At 31.9% G+C, this 14,955-nt stretch overlaps 3 protein-coding genes across 5 annotated transcripts; 2 read left to right on the plus strand and 1 right to left on the minus strand.

The window, feature by feature from the left end:
* The first annotated feature begins 62 nt into the window (after nt 1-62).
* On the plus strand, nt 63-1,579 carry LOC123720022 (macro domain-containing protein CT2219-like). Its single transcript, XM_045676437.1, has 4 exons — nt 63-460; nt 543-635; nt 870-945; nt 1,135-1,579. The coding sequence occupies exons 1-4, from the start codon at nt 110-112 to the stop codon at nt 1,461-1,463; spliced, it is 849 nt and encodes a 282-aa protein (XP_045532393.1). The 5' UTR covers nt 63-109; the 3' UTR covers nt 1,464-1,579.
* A 217-nt stretch (nt 1,580-1,796) lies between these two features.
* LOC123720023 (valine--tRNA ligase) lies at nt 1,797-5,473 on the minus strand. 3 transcript variants are annotated; one of them, XM_045676438.1, is made up of 4 exons: nt 5,135-5,473; nt 4,730-4,839; nt 4,172-4,662; nt 1,797-4,091 (listed from the first exon to the last, which is right to left on the minus strand). In XM_045676438.1, the coding sequence occupies exons 1-4, from the start codon at nt 5,370-5,372 to the stop codon at nt 1,976-1,978; spliced, it is 2,955 nt and encodes a 984-aa protein (XP_045532394.1). In that variant the 5' UTR covers nt 5,373-5,473; the 3' UTR covers nt 1,797-1,975. The 3 variants fall into 3 exon arrangements, with proteins under 3 accessions (XP_045532394.1, XP_045532396.1, XP_045532395.1); XM_045676440.1 differs by lacking the exon at nt 5,135-5,473 and having other exon boundaries at nt 4,172-4,655; nt 4,730-4,795; XM_045676439.1 differs by lacking the exon at nt 5,135-5,473 and having other exon boundaries at nt 4,172-4,680; nt 4,730-4,792.
* A 153-nt stretch (nt 5,474-5,626) lies between these two features.
* LOC123720613 (seipin) lies at nt 5,627-13,993 on the plus strand. Its single transcript, XM_045677300.1, has 8 exons — nt 5,627-6,223; nt 6,475-6,620; nt 6,904-6,988; nt 8,607-8,724; nt 9,538-9,676; nt 11,048-11,133; nt 11,901-11,976; nt 13,064-13,993. Exons 1-8 carry the CDS (start codon nt 5,955-5,957, stop codon nt 13,138-13,140), a joined length of 996 nt encoding a protein of 331 aa, XP_045533256.1. The 5' UTR covers nt 5,627-5,954; the 3' UTR covers nt 13,141-13,993.
* The last annotated feature ends 962 nt before the right edge of the window (nt 13,994-14,955 follow it).

Here is a 14,955-nt window from a genome sequence, read left to right on the forward strand (position 1 = left end):
ATTCGTTTCCGATATTGACAATTCATATATTATATATATGTCAAAATAATCAGTTACCGAATTCAACCAAAACAAAAACAGACTAAGTTTCCCACGTCATACTTATTTAATGGAATTAATCGCGGTAAATATCGCACGGACCCCATTTTCTTTATTTCAAAAACGTTGTACGTCCGTGATACAAAAAATGTCATCTCCATCTAAATGGACTGTGGAAAAGAATCGTATTCTTAGTTTACCTATCGAAGAAAAAAGGCAATTGTATAAGTCAGGAGACTTCGTTACTTTAAATCAAATAGATCCATGGTGCAATTATGTAGTCAGGAATAAAGAGATCGAAGCCAAGAAGCATAACCTAGAAGACCTCAACGAATTTCGTAAGATAAAGTTAGACCAAGAAAAAAACAAACTATTGGCCGAAAAGGTTTCTGTATATTGTGGAGATATAACTAAGCTCGAGGTATTTTCTTTAATAATTTCGATGTTTATATATGACTCACACAAAGTTTTAATACTGTAAACATTTTAACTATTTCTTCTAGATTGATGCCATAGTGAATGCAGCAAATTCTCGCCTTAAAGCTGGGGGTGGAGTTGATGGGGCCATACATAGAGCTGCAGGATCATTGCTCCAGGTATTTCTTAAGTCCAATAATAATATTAACATGAGGGAAACTCAACATAGTCTAGTTAAGCTAGTACTGTTCTGTGTTGACTTGCATAACAATTTTTTTAAATAAATTATATTGTGTAGAGGTAGTATACCACTACTACCTCTATGGAGAAAATTTGGGTAACTTAAATAGTAGTTCTATTAACATTGATGCTTGTTACTATTGATTTACACCCTGATGGTATGCCTGTTGCAGGATGAATGCAATTCAATTGGAGGTTGTCCAACTGGTGATGCTTGTCTAACAGGTGGATATAATCTACCAGCAAAATGTAAGTTTTAGTATAGTCTTATTTTTCAGTAGTAATTGTAACGCTGCACTAGCTTTAGCCATAAAGCAATTAAATTAGGTAATCTATAAAATTTATGTTGTATAATATGGTGCTATGTAAAGAATTAAATTCTTACAAAGAATAATTCCTTAAATACCTACAAAACCCTCACCTAAACCCTTTTTTCAGATATCATTCACACAGTGGGACCACAAGATGGATCAGCCCCAAAACTTCTGTCTTGCTATGAAAAATGTCTTTCATTTCAAAGTCAGTATCGCCTAACATCAATAGCCTTTCCATGTATTTCAACTGGAATCTATGGCTTCCCTAATCGCCTTGCTGCTCATATAGCTCTTCGTACTGCAAGGACCTTCTTGGAAAATAATGAAGGTCTTCAAAGAATTATATTTTGTACTTTTATGCCAATTGATGTTGAGATTTATGAAACACTCATGCAGATGTACTTCCCTCTGCATGAATGGAATTACAATGATGGAGCCCCTGTTTCAGAATAATTTGAGAAACATTATTTAAACTCTGTGGTAGTATATGTATGTTGCACAAAAAATTGTATACTGCTTTTTTAATAAGCCAAAATTGGCTGTGATTTTAATAAAATAGTGATTTTGTTCATTTTTTATCATTACTCTACCCAAAATAACAAAGTTTCCTCTAGCCTGTAGACAGAATTTATTATTTATCTTTATATATAATTATACTGTATAACACTGAACTCCTTTTGAACAGATGGACCCATTTGAATTAATTCTTTGTTTGGTTTAGATTCACAAATCAGCCTGGTAGATGGTACTGCAGTCGGTACTTTCATACTTTAATATCAATCAGCATAATATATATATATATAATTGAATAATATACAGCTAAAAAATAGGACTAGATTAGGTATAATTAAATAAGTACAACAGTAAACTGAACTATAAAGGATAATATACATATTTGAATTATGCTTAATTATTTTTAACATCATCTGCCTAAAACCAATCAACTTTTAGCTTGTGCTGGTAAACTACATCAGTCTTTGTAATCTTCTTAGTTCCTCTTTCTTAATCTCAAGTTTTTTATTATCTTCAATCTGAATCCTATCGGGGACTTTATGTATATAATGATTACTTGTTAATTTTGTTTCCAGTTTTCCTAAATTTTCCTCTATCTTCTTAATTTTCTTTTGCAACTTTGCTTTAGCTTCTACGATTATCCTATCTGCATGTTCTCCTGGTATTTCTACAAAAATATTTGTTGTCTCATTTAATATTGAATTAACATACTTTTTGTTTTTCAATTCATCAAAGCTTATTTCACTACACCTAGTTAAATTCAATGCTACCAATAAATTGCTTTGTACATCTTCTTTTAATGTAACATCCCTTGTTTTAATAACTACAGATGGCCTTTCCTTATTTGAAATTCCACAGAATCCTTTGACTTCTCTTATTAAAGATATGGTTTTTAGAAATATTTCAACACGATTTTCTAAACATGGGTTTCTGAAACATTTAAATCTACTACTTTCTGGAAGTTCAAAAAAGTCATTGTTTATGTCATTGAAATTAACAATTATATTCTTTTCAAAGGCAGGTATTTTCGGAATAATCTCGTCAGTTAAATAAATCATAAACGGCGATAACGATCTTAAAGACGTATTTAATACTGCTGATAATGTGTGTGCGTGGGCAAATGCGATTTTTGCATTACTATCATCAAATCCAGGTTTAGTGGCTTCTAAGTAGATATCGCAAAATTCATTGTAAATAAATGTTTTTAATGCCTTTGTGGCTATATGGAATTCATATTTTTCCATTGCAATGTTTACCCTGTCCACCATATGAGATAATTTGCTCAAAATCCACTGATCAAAATATGTTAAATCTTCTAGTTGTAAGACTAAATTTATGTTTTTCAGCTTTGCAAATGATAACTGTGTATATTTTACACTCTGCCAGATTTTGTTGCAGAATAATTTGTTGGCATTACATTGATGGACATCAAAGTTGACAAAATGTGATTTCACATCTTGAGACATCAACGTAAATCGTAACGCATCAACACCACATTCAGGAATACCATTAGTACTAGAAAACATTGCTTTATGATAAGCCAGAGCTTTGTTTAATTCATCTTTATTAAGTATGCCTTCTTTGAACATTTCAACTGAGTTATCTTTTAAACCATCCATTGATATTCCATTGATAACATCTAGTGGATTAATAACATTTCCTTTACTTTTGGACATTTTGGCACCTTTACTGTCACAAATTATTCCATGTAGTAGTACATTTTTAAATGGTAATTCATCAGTTAATTCTAAACCTAACATCACCATTCTATGTACCCAAAAACCCAGAATATCATGTCCGGTCACCAACTGGTGTAAAGGGTAGAATTTTTTATAATCCTGGCTCTTTGTTTCTGGCCATCCTAATGATGAAAATGGATAGATGCCAGAAGAAAACCAAGTATCGAGAACATCAGTGTCTTGTACAACTGTTATATTTTCTGGCACAGATCTAAGGAATTTTGATGCTTCAACCCTAGCAGTTGTTTCATTGGTTGCAGCTATCCAAACAAAGTTTTTGTCTATACTACATTTATAAGCTGGTATCTGATGTCCCCACCATAGTTGTCTGGATATACACCAATCTCTACAGTCATTTGTCCAATATTGCCATTGTTTAGTAAAATGATCTGGAACAATCTTTAAGTGACCTTCTTCAGCTACGTGGGCAGCTCTTTCGTTTAATAATGCACAAGATAAAAACCATTGTTCCTTTGGCAAATATTCTATAACATCACCTGTACGACTACAAATAGGTAATGACATTTGATGAGTAGTCACTGATTTAAGAAGCCCTATTTCTCTAAGATGTTCCACAAGAATTTCTCTACAATCATATTTTTTCAAGCCATTAAATTTTCCTGCATTTTCCATACAACCATTTTCATTAATTACTTGTAAAAGAGGTAAATTATTTTGTTTTGCTATCTCAAAATCAACTTTACTATGAGCAGGAGTAATTTTAACTGCTCCAGTCCCAAAAGACATATCTACAAAACTGTTTAGAATTATTGGAATTGGTTTTTCTCTAAAGTGGTGATGAATTAGTTTACCGTGGAGGTGCTTGTATCTGAAAATAAATAATAAAATAATTGTCAACATTGTATATTATTTGTATAAAATTAAGTTACTATTCTATCACTAACATACCTAGAATCATCAGGATGCACCGCCACAGCCATATCTCCTAGCATTGTCTCTGGCATTGTGGTAGAAACAACAATTTCTTCAGTACTATCAACAATCTTATATGCAAAGTTATAAAGCAGACCAAATTTTACTGGCTTATCATACCCTGGCAAAAATCTTTCCGTCACCTCAGTTAAGCCAATATTTTCAACTTCTATGTCAGATACCGTTGACTTCAATGCATTACACCAATTAACAAGACCTTTGTTCCTATATATTAAACCTTTGTGGAATAGATTTATAAAAGCAGTAGTAACAGAATGAGAATGGTTTTCATCCATTGTGAATGTTTCCCTAGACCAGTCTAATGAACACCCAAGCATTCTAAGCTGATTAGAAATTGTATTGCCTTGTTTCTCTTTCCATTTCCATACCTCTTTTGTAAACTCTTCTTTACCCAAAGAGTGACGGTCAATATTTTTTTTGGTTTTTAAATATTTCTCAACTACTCTCTGAAAATTAATATGTTACTATTAATATAGTGTGTAGAGCAAAATAATAAAAATATTTTTAAAATACCTGTGTTGCTATGCCAGCATGATCAGTCCCTGGTAACCACATAACATTATATCCTTGAGACCTTTTCTTACGAGCAATTACATCTTGTATTGTACATGACAGTGTATGTCCTGAAAAATCAATAAATAAAAATACTAAGAATAATATACATACTTTCAAGGTTATATCACCAACTGATAAATCTATGTGCTGAATTATAGAATACAAACAAGTGATAAATTATAGGTAGAAAGGACCAACACCAAGAAAGTAAGACAAATAAAGACAAGCGAATATAATTTTGGGTTTAGGTTCGATCTTCCAAGATAATCTATGGAGTCAGAAAATGATTTTTAATATACAGCTGACTTGATTTCTATAAAATTAAATAGCTACTATTTTTTTTAAGTAGAATACAAAACTAACCTAAATGCAACTTTCCAGTTACATTTGGGGGAGGTAAAACCATACTGAATAGTGGCTGATCATTAAATTTAGCGTGATGAAGTTTCGATTTTTCCCAACGTTTATATTTATCTTTTTCAGTAACTTCTGGTTTGTACGTTGTACACGGCAAATCTTCTTTCGGAAGAATTCTTGAAGTACTGGATCTAAATCTCTTTAGAAGAGTTACATTTCGCGCATGATAATTAAAAATCATCATATCTATCTATAAAGTAAGTTATATTATCCAAAATCTACTTAAATCAGATTACAGGAACATAAAATACATTATAAAGTTTATAGTTGTTGTTAACTTTTGAATCAAAACATTGTGATTTTATTCACAGAGTATTAACATTTGTACAATAATAATTATTTGATGAATAGGACAAAAAAAAATACAGTGACATATATTTGTCTGTTAGTACTTGTCTAATTCTGTGTTACTGTCAACTATCTGTCAATCTTGACTCTTGACGGTGATAGGTCACGGTGTTTTTGAATATTTTGTTCAAATATGTATTATGGCAGTTTTATTTGTAAAATTTATTTAAAGTTTGTCAAGGAACTTTGAAAGTGAACTATTGTTTATCAAACACATTTAATTCTTTTCAAAGCTGGTTTTTGCCTTTTTGTTCGAACAAGGTATCACAGTAATTTCTTATCGTCAAACCACGGTCGTTACTTATCGTCTAATTTATTGATAAAATAGTATGTATACTATCTACCCGATTGTAGTTCCGTTTCCTTGACCGTTTCTATCAAAGTCATTTGCCATCCGTTCTTAATAGGACGTATTAAAATGTCGTTGTTAATTTATTTGAATCCCTTTACACTGTTTCGAGACTTTGTTCGTGCACCGGTGGAAAGTTTTGTTAATGACCAGTATATGGGGTATAAAAAGAAAACAAATGAAAGTATCACCAGCGTCAAAGAATTAATATATAGAGCTAGTATTTTATTAGTGTTCTTCTCTGCTATATTATGGATATCAATATTTATGTATATAGCATTTTACTATACATATATGCCAAATGTTACTCATGTAAGGCCTGTTCACCTACAATTTAAGTAAGTATTGTTTAGTATCTTCTATTAAAATGTATACCATATATTATCCTTACTCATAAAATATACATGTTAATTATTATTCTTAGATATAAAAGTTTCATCTATAACATTTAATAATTTAAAATACAATATATAATTAATAATTAACATAATTGAAAATTAAAGTTTTACAAGTTATCAATTTAAAGCCTCGCTTGTTAAAATATACTTAAAAATATTACTTAGTTTTATTGAAATGTATACTTTTTCAGATCATGTGAGGATCAAATGGGCCTCTGTTCATATCCTTATGCTTATGTTCAGCTAACAAAAGCCAGTTATGTTTTAATGTCAGGGCAGCCCTACAGAATCAAGTTAGTCATGGATGTGCCTGAATCACCTAACAATAAGGACCTAGGTATAGCTTTTTCAGAACTTTTAATGGAACTTATTTAACATCATGAAAGGCTCTTTAATGGACGCAAGAAACATAGTTAATCAAATGTTTACTAAATTTTTTATTGTAATAAAAGTAATGTTTACTATGTTTTATTTCATCTTGTACTATTTGAAAACATTAGGAATGTAATTAAACCCAGTTTCCTTTTTTGGTCTTTCATTAAGCATAACAAAGAGTTAAGTGCAATTTGATGAAAGTTCAAACATTTTTATATTATAAAAAGTTTCTTATTCATTTTCAGGTATGTTTATGGTGTGCCTACAAATGCGTGGAAAGGGAGGTACATTAGTCTCCTCTTCATGCCGATCAGCCATGCTTAATTATAGGTATGTAATATTTTATATCAATACATATATAACACTACATCTGCCATTATTATACCACTATACAATGATATTTGTTTTTCTTATATAATTGGAAGGTTGAGTAGCAATGATTTTAATAAATAGGCTGGTATTATATATGCAATAATATATTTCCTTATATAAGGTTGCTATTATGAAATCTATAACCTCTTCCAGATTTGAATCAGTTTGGCATTGCCCAGGTTTAAGATCCTTGTATATATGTCACAGTAAATTAGTTAAATCAGAGAGTTAATTGAATCTATAGATAGTTAATTAAATGTTGATATTCAATAAGTAGCTAGCATTTTGATTTAAATAAAGCAACGTCGAAAACATTTAACTATCTATGTGACCGTAAGCCAGTGTGTTGATTAACACTGTAAAACAACACTCTACCATGATTATTTCATTTGTTATTAATTCGGTGTGATTGTAAAGTACTGAGAGCTTGGAAATTCCGTGTTATGCTTTATTTTAAATGGTTAGGTTCGATTAGGTTACGTTAGTCTTGTTGCCTAGGAACGTTTAGGAAACTCGTTAAACGTTTCGTTCACTCACTTGTCTGACGGAACTTTAGCGACTTGATTGAATATCGATTTTTAATTAACTGTCTAGAGCTTCAATTAACTCTCTAATTTAACTACATTACTGCGACATATATAGTTTTATTAAGAAGGGTTACTAATTTTATTACAAAGATATTGTAGTGAAACTTCTTTATCGGCGTTGAAAAAAAAATTACCATCACATTTTTCCGTTACGCGCCATCTTTTTCTTGTCCACGGTTGATTCGAAGCCATTAATTACAAAAATATATAATAACGATAACAATGATATTAATATTTCTATTACAATTAATGAAATTCTGTAATAATCTTAGTAGTGATAAGGTAAAATGAAATAATTGTATTATTTGTATTCATGTCTATGATAATAAAAGCCTTTTGTTAAACTTTATTTCATTCAACTTCACTTCACTTACGTGTGTACACTAGTACACACCCACATTTTTTTATTATTAAAAGACCGTATATCATTATTTGCACGGAATAAGTTTAAGTAATTAAATATTATGACACTATCTGGTCAATATAGCCTTGTTGCACTATTGTCTTATAATATAAACGATTTTAAAAGAAATTGTGACTTTCACCACTCGAAACAGAACTAATTTAAGCGTACGACCAACCAGGCTCCAGAAGATAAACCACTCCTTATATGTAAATTGTATACGTTTTTACAACAAACTCTCAAGCGAAATTAGAGAATTATCACTAAATAAATTCAAAACTCTCGTTAAACGTCAATTTATCAATAAAGCTTTTTATAAATTCGACTTGGAATTGATTTGCTCCAGTTCAAATATTTATACCTACTCTGCCTTACAAACAATTTGCTTGATTCTAAACTTGGCGATTAAAAAGAGAAAATTGACTTGCTAACTGGTAGTAAATGTAAATGTAGAATCAATGTAACATCTTTTCTGTTGACGTTCGTAAGTGTACTTGGTTACCTATATGAATTAAGATATTTTGAGTTTAAGTTAGCATATTCTCTGCCTTAGGAGTTACATTTTAACTCGTCAAAATATTTTCAGATCGAAATTGCACTACTATATCCGTACGTCGTTATTCTCACCGCTATTTCTACTTGGAATAGATGATGAGCGACAGGAAATACAAGTGGAGCTGTTTAGCGACTTTCAAGATGATCCAGTGAGTAATATTATGTGTCTTTTTACTTTCTATCTTTAATGTATCTTTAATATTTTATTCCTGTTTAGTTTTTGTTTTAATAACTGTGTATTACATGTTTTTTGCACTACTTGCCTATCTTATTTAATACATTTCTTTTTTCTTTACTCACAGTGGTTGCCTGGAAGAGATCGCTCGTAAGCGATAAGGCCGCCAGTTGCCCTCCTTTTGATTTAATTATGTTAATTTTTATTTTGTAGTGTAACGAAGTGTAAATAAATAAATAAAGTATTTTGGATTATATGACCTATAGAGATTTTCTTTATATTTAGATGAGAAGTAAGCGATGACACTGTCTGCTGTGATAAAATGTAAAAGGGACAAATAGACATTTTGCTTTTTAAAACTTTCATGACTAACCATTTCACATGATGCATCTTTACTGTTTCTTTAATACTGTTCAATTAAAAATAAACATATGTCACTGTTCCATAATTTTGTTGAAACACTGAGCAGTGTTTGACTTGTGGCTTCAGCGTGCGACTCTCATCCCTCAGAGGTTCGACTTTCTGTCTCTGTGCGCCTACATATTCGATCGTTCGGTGAAGGAAAACGTCGTGAGGAAACCGGCTTGCCATTGACCCAAAAAGTCGACGACGTGCGTCAGACACAGTAGTAAATGATCATGTAACTCATACAGGTTGTAGCACCATTGGTTGTTGTTAATGGAATGCTAGAAACCGCCCTTGCAAGAATAATATATTATAATATATAAATCTACTATGACAATATTTATTCCTCATTGAGTCATGGCCTATATTTCAATGGTTTTAGAACAGCCCAGTAACTGATGCATACATCGAACTGCAGTCTCGCTTTGTGCAAGTCCACTCGTGTTCATTGCACGTCGAGGCTCACTTTTCGGGGCTACGATACGCGATGTACTATTGGCCTCGGGTCTCCGCCCTCTGCGGTGAGATTTATTAGTGAGCACCATTCATAATCTATGCGTGTCTTTGAAAATTAAAATAAACACATCGGAATAGCAGTGCTCGTGTGAATTTAGTTACAACTTTTACTATACAGTGTAAACTCTATATAACGACACTGATGGGACTGTGTATTTTTTGGCTTTATAGAGAATTATCGTTAAATGGAGAGGTGAAAAACATATAGATAATCCACGACTCCTATAATAGTCATGATCAACAACAGTCTACACGTGCAAGCAATCTCAATTTGTAAAAAAAAGAACGAATTTCTTAGAAAGTTCGTATGTATGATGCCGACAGCCGTGTTTATTGCGGGCTAGGATAATACAGCGACAAAAGTACGTACACAGCTGCTCAGTTTTTCCTAATTTTAGCAACTTAAAAAGTACTCCATTACTCAATTGTTGTCATTATTAAGATAGATGTAATGCTATGTGTATTATTGTATGGAAGACAAGCTAAACCAACAAAAGTCAATTGATTTCGACGCTTTTTGGAGTTCGCCGCTAAATTGTGGGCCGTTACATGGAGTTTACACTGTATATGCTTTGTTAAAATTATTAATAATAGCTTTAAATTTAAAACATTGTAGGGGAAATCAAACCCAAATTGATGTATATGTCGCAGCCAACTAGCTTAATTAGCCGTTCAATTAACAGCCTAGCGTTTTAACTAAACGGCCTGAAAGATATTCAGCCGTAGCGTTTGTTACAACATTTAATAAACTGGATGATTAATGCTTGGCTCATTTGTACGATATAGTAATTATTTGGCAGAAATAGAAAAGATAATAGGTACATAAAAAAAATATTTTTAAAATTAAATTTCTGAACTCAAATTCCCATTACTGTCACTACAGAGTGTTGTTTTTCATTGGAAAACACCATCGAAGTTATAGTTTGCCGACGCCATATTGACAGTTTGAAGAGCTTCGTTTCGAGTTTGAGTGTGGCACAAAGTGAAACTAAATTTAAATTAACAGGCTAGGCAAGTAACGAAACGACGATCCAAATCATCTGCCTAGCTGTTTTATCAAATGGCTGAACATCTTTCAGACCGCTAGTTAAACTGCGCCGTTTAGTTTAACGGCTAGGCTGTTAACTGTACGGCTGCGACGTATACGTAATTCTATTAAATTATGGTGTTTGGGATCAGTATTATTAAAACTGTTATAATAATAATAATTTTACTTCAACATTTCTAGTATTTCAACATCAAATCCTGATCTGAGCACATTGTATATGAAAAAGTGTATCTAGTAGTATGGATAGTCAAGGGCACGCATTCCATTTGTTGCATTCAATATATAAACCCACCGAAATCACAATACATTCGTCTGCTTTTTTTTTCAGGAATCTCCACTAATTTATTCTTTACATCATTCGTGTTTATATTGAGCTGGTATCACTTACAAGATGGCCTGCCTGAGTTTATAAAGGTAAGGTTAACTGCGGGTTTAACGTCAAAAACCATTTTTAATATTTATCTTATTATATATATCTATTTATTTATCTTCATTTTATATGCCTATTGGTTGCCTTATGCGTATAGTATACATTTTAGTTTCGTCTAAAATATTACTCAACGCAGTCCTATTATGTTATCCTCCAGATAAGTTGTTCAGATTAATCACATCTACGTCCGTCGTTCCATAACTAAGCGTTTTTTTAAGGCAGTTATTGCCACGCACCACTATAATGTGGAGCTGCCCATTAAGTATTTCCGAGCCATTTCGACTTAGAGTCCTTCTAGAAAAAAGCTTACCTATTCTTAAAAGGCCGGCAATACTCTCGCGTGCCTTTTGGCATTGAGTGTCCATGGCGGTATCACTTAACATCAGGTGAATATCCTGCCCCCTGTTCTATAAAAAAAAAAAATTACCCATAAACTTTAATTTAATTTTTAATTTAATTTATTAAAAATAATTAGTAAAAAAAGCTTATAAAGTACAAGAAAACATTTACGTTTTTTTAATCCGAAAGAAATTACAATCTGATTAAAACACGTTTATTTTTTCTCGTGTTTAATTCAGTATCAGACACCTCGGGTAAAAATAATAGATGCTCTATATTTGATTAATTTTGTATATACTACCAAATAACCTTATTGTAATTGTATTAAGTATAAACTGTTTATGAAGGTTATAATTAATTTTAATATCAACTACGAGGTCAGATAAATATATAAATGTGTAATTGTTCTCAGAATAAATTCAAGACAGAAGTCAAAAGTGAACCAGGTGAAAAGAAACAAGTTAGTAAAGTGAAACTTGAACGGAAAGGTAAGAAATTGTAAAAGATTTTAAAAAAATCCTTTACATTCGACACAGCTGATTTGGTATTACTCATTTACAAAGAAGATTCTTGTAATATTATACTGTCTCTTCACCATAGATAAAAACAAAGACAGTAGACCGATATAAATTCTGAAATTAAGTGTGATGTGTATGACGCGAGTGTATCTATTATAGGACTCACTGGAAGCAAAACATGATAACTTACGGTTTGTTTCCAACGTGGATGTGAACCCATAACGTGTCCCACCAACAATTTAAAAAAAAGTGCGTGCGTTAAAGTACACATGTCAGAAGTGAAACTTCTTTGAAAATTAATTATTACTAAGTAAATGCCCCAATAGATGATCATGTACCATATGATCACTCTTATTTGTATATCTATATTCACACTATAATATACATAAATAAAAACGTAATGCGACAGAATTGCCATCTAAAGTTCTAATATGTAACTATTAAACGAATACATCAACCAATAGCGTGTATTTTTTTTGATTCTACGCTCTCTCTCTCTCAATTTTTCTTAGTATAGCTCTCCCACTCACTCTCTCTCAATCGCTCTCGCCCTTTCGACAAAAACGCTGCACATCTTCGTGACGCTAATATTATTATTATTGCGTTTTATCCGTAAAAAAATTACCCTCATGTGCCTAAAGAAGTTTCACTTCAAAAAAATTTTTTTTTTAATTAAGACCGTTGCAGCGTTGACTTCGTCGCACACTTTTAATTCAATTTTAATTTAGTTTTTATAATTTATTTATCGATGTATTTTTCTTTTTTTGCAAGCTCTTGTAAATAACAAAATGACCATGGATATTAGACCTGCAGTTGGAGTTACCGTCTAGCCTACTAAAATGTTGCCATGTTTTACCTATGCTATCTATTACTGCGTTGGTATTTGCCGCTGAATTTTATAAAATACAGTTAATTGTTTGCTCTATATTCATTATATCCGCACGTCTAGTGTAAAGGTGAATCCCAAACAATTTTATTATTTTAATTAACATAAACTCGAAAATTTAGACGCGTACACAGTTGTAGAATACAATTTGTATCTGAATTTTCTTTATAGATTCATTTCCCTTGATCGAAGAAGAGGCTCTAGCTATTCTAGAAGAATATCAAACGTTGGAGAAGAAGACGACGTAGACTGATTTATATATAGCTTTAATTTTGTCCCTAAAGGGAAACTGTGACATTGTTTTAGACTGCGATTACAAATTTATTTTTAATAAGTTGAAAAGTTTATCAAATCGTTTTGTCGTATAGTACATATAATAAATTTTGTTTTCCGTTGCAGTAATATAATAGTTTTATAGCTAATGTACCTGTCGATAAGCTGTATACTGATTTCATAATATAAATGAGATTGTTGTAAATTGCATTGTAAATAAACAATAGAAATTCTATATTTAAAAATCTTTAACAATTGTGAGCTTTAAATGTATTGTACTAAGCACTGTTCCTAATAACATATCTGTTTAATACAGTTTATATTTGAAATAATGTAATTTACAAATTACATCTATTCTAAGGGTAAGAGGTAGAAACGAGACAGCGCTAAGTCAGACTCGTATATCAAACATAATTTGAATTTGACATACAGGAGTCAGGTTTCCGTCTCGTTTTGAATCTCACCCTAACTGTTACAGTTATCTATGTATTCAGAGATATGTCTGAAGAATGAAGACTTATGTAGGTTTGATATAGTTCTATACAAAATTTAAAGTTTTCCTATAATTGTACAACTATAGCTGCACTTTCACAAGCACTGAACAAATCAGACTTCGATTCAAAAATATTTATTATTTAATGAAAAAAGTAGAAAATTAATTTTATATTTTAAATACTGGAAGAGTTGCCATGTCTTTAATATTTTTGACATTCAAACAATGAATTAGTGTTACGCAGATTAGTATTAGTAAATTTTATAACATAATTTATGAGCACTGTTATAAGTAATACTATAGTAATATTTTTTTATTTGGTGATTAAATAATAAAATGAGCTGAGTTTTTATGTTCCTAGACAACTCCTTTCAAACGATACCTAATACGAGGCGAACGCAACTTGGTCGGAATGGGCATTTTACCGCAACTTGCGCAAGACCTCTCCTGCGAGACTCGAACCTGGGCTTGAGCGGTCGCGAGGTGGTCAATCGCCTCAAGGGCTGGACAGAAGCTCACTGGAGTGAGCTAAGTACGAAGTAACGTACGAACAAAGACGGTTTTTACTATTATCTGATTTTGACACAAGCTTTTTGTAGAGCACTTGCGCTTTTATAGTTTTTAAGTAAATGTGAATTTCCCATTGCACACCAAAAAACTGATTAGGAGCCTTTGTGAATGCTTTCACCAATTATCTGTATGACTGTATGCTAGGTTATCAGTGTATGCCTACTAATTTTGTGTTAAAGAAGGAGGCTTTCTCAAGCCTACCAATCCTCCCGATCCAAGAAAAGGTACTCGACCAGTCTAACCAACACAGACCCGCAGGTGTTTAAAGTCGAAAATTTGTATATATGTCGCAGCCAGCTAGCTTAATTAGCCGTTCAATTAACAGCCTAGCCGTTTAACTAACGGCCTGAAAGATGTTTAGCCAGTTGACTTAACAGCTAGGCAAATGCCTTGGATCGATGACGTTTCGGTACTTGCCTAGCCTGTTGACTGTTAATTTAAATATAATTCCACTTTCTGCCACACTCAAACTCGAAACGAAACTCTCAATATGGCGTTGAAAACCCCCAACTTTGATCATCAATCACGCTCAAGGTTTTCCAAAGTTTCATGAAAAACATTTTAGTCTTATTGCTTAGGAACGTTTAGGAAACTCGTTAAACGTTCACTCACTTCTCTGACGGAACTTTAGCGACTTTATTAAATATAGATTTTTAATTAACTGTCTAGATGTTCAATTAACTCTCTGATTTAACTACTTTATTGCGACATATATATAGGCTTTCTA

The sequence above is a fragment of the Pieris brassicae genome, chromosome 2 (assembly GCF_905147105.1).
Source record: "Pieris brassicae chromosome 2, ilPieBrab1.1, whole genome shotgun sequence".
NCBI lineage: Eukaryota > Metazoa > Arthropoda > Insecta > Lepidoptera > Pieridae > Pieris > Pieris brassicae.

Excerpts from the sequence above, each read along its gene's own strand:
- LOC123720022 (XM_045676437.1), top strand. The coding sequence starts at position 110 with ATGGAATTAATCGCGGTAAATATCGCACGGACCCCATTTTCTTTATTT. Across the intron at positions 461-542 it reads GAGATATAACTAAGCTCGAG|ATTGATGCCATAGTGAATGC; the intron begins GTATTTTCTTTA and ends TATTTCTTCTAG. Across the intron at positions 636-869 it reads CTGCAGGATCATTGCTCCAG|GATGAATGCAATTCAATTGG; the intron begins GTATTTCTTAAG and ends TGCCTGTTGCAG.
- LOC123720023 (XM_045676438.1), bottom strand. The coding sequence starts at position 5,372 with ATGATGATTTTTAATTATCATGCGCGAAATGTAACTCTTCTAAAGAGA. Across the intron at positions 4,840-5,134 it reads AACTGGAAAGTTGCATTTAG|GACATACACTGTCATGTACA; the intron begins GTTAGTTTTGTA and ends TTGATTTTTCAG. Across the intron at positions 4,092-4,171 it reads GTGCATCCTGATGATTCTAG|ATACAAGCACCTCCACGGTA; the intron begins GTATGTTAGTGA and ends ATTTATTTTCAG.
- LOC123720613 (XM_045677300.1), top strand. The coding sequence starts at position 5,955 with ATGTCGTTGTTAATTTATTTGAATCCCTTTACACTGTTTCGAGACTTT. Across the intron at positions 6,224-6,474 it reads CCTGTTCACCTACAATTTAA|ATCATGTGAGGATCAAATGG; the intron begins GTAAGTATTGTT and ends ATACTTTTTCAG. Across the intron at positions 6,989-8,606 it reads TCAGCCATGCTTAATTATAG|ATCGAAATTGCACTACTATA; the intron begins GTATGTAATATT and ends AAATATTTTCAG.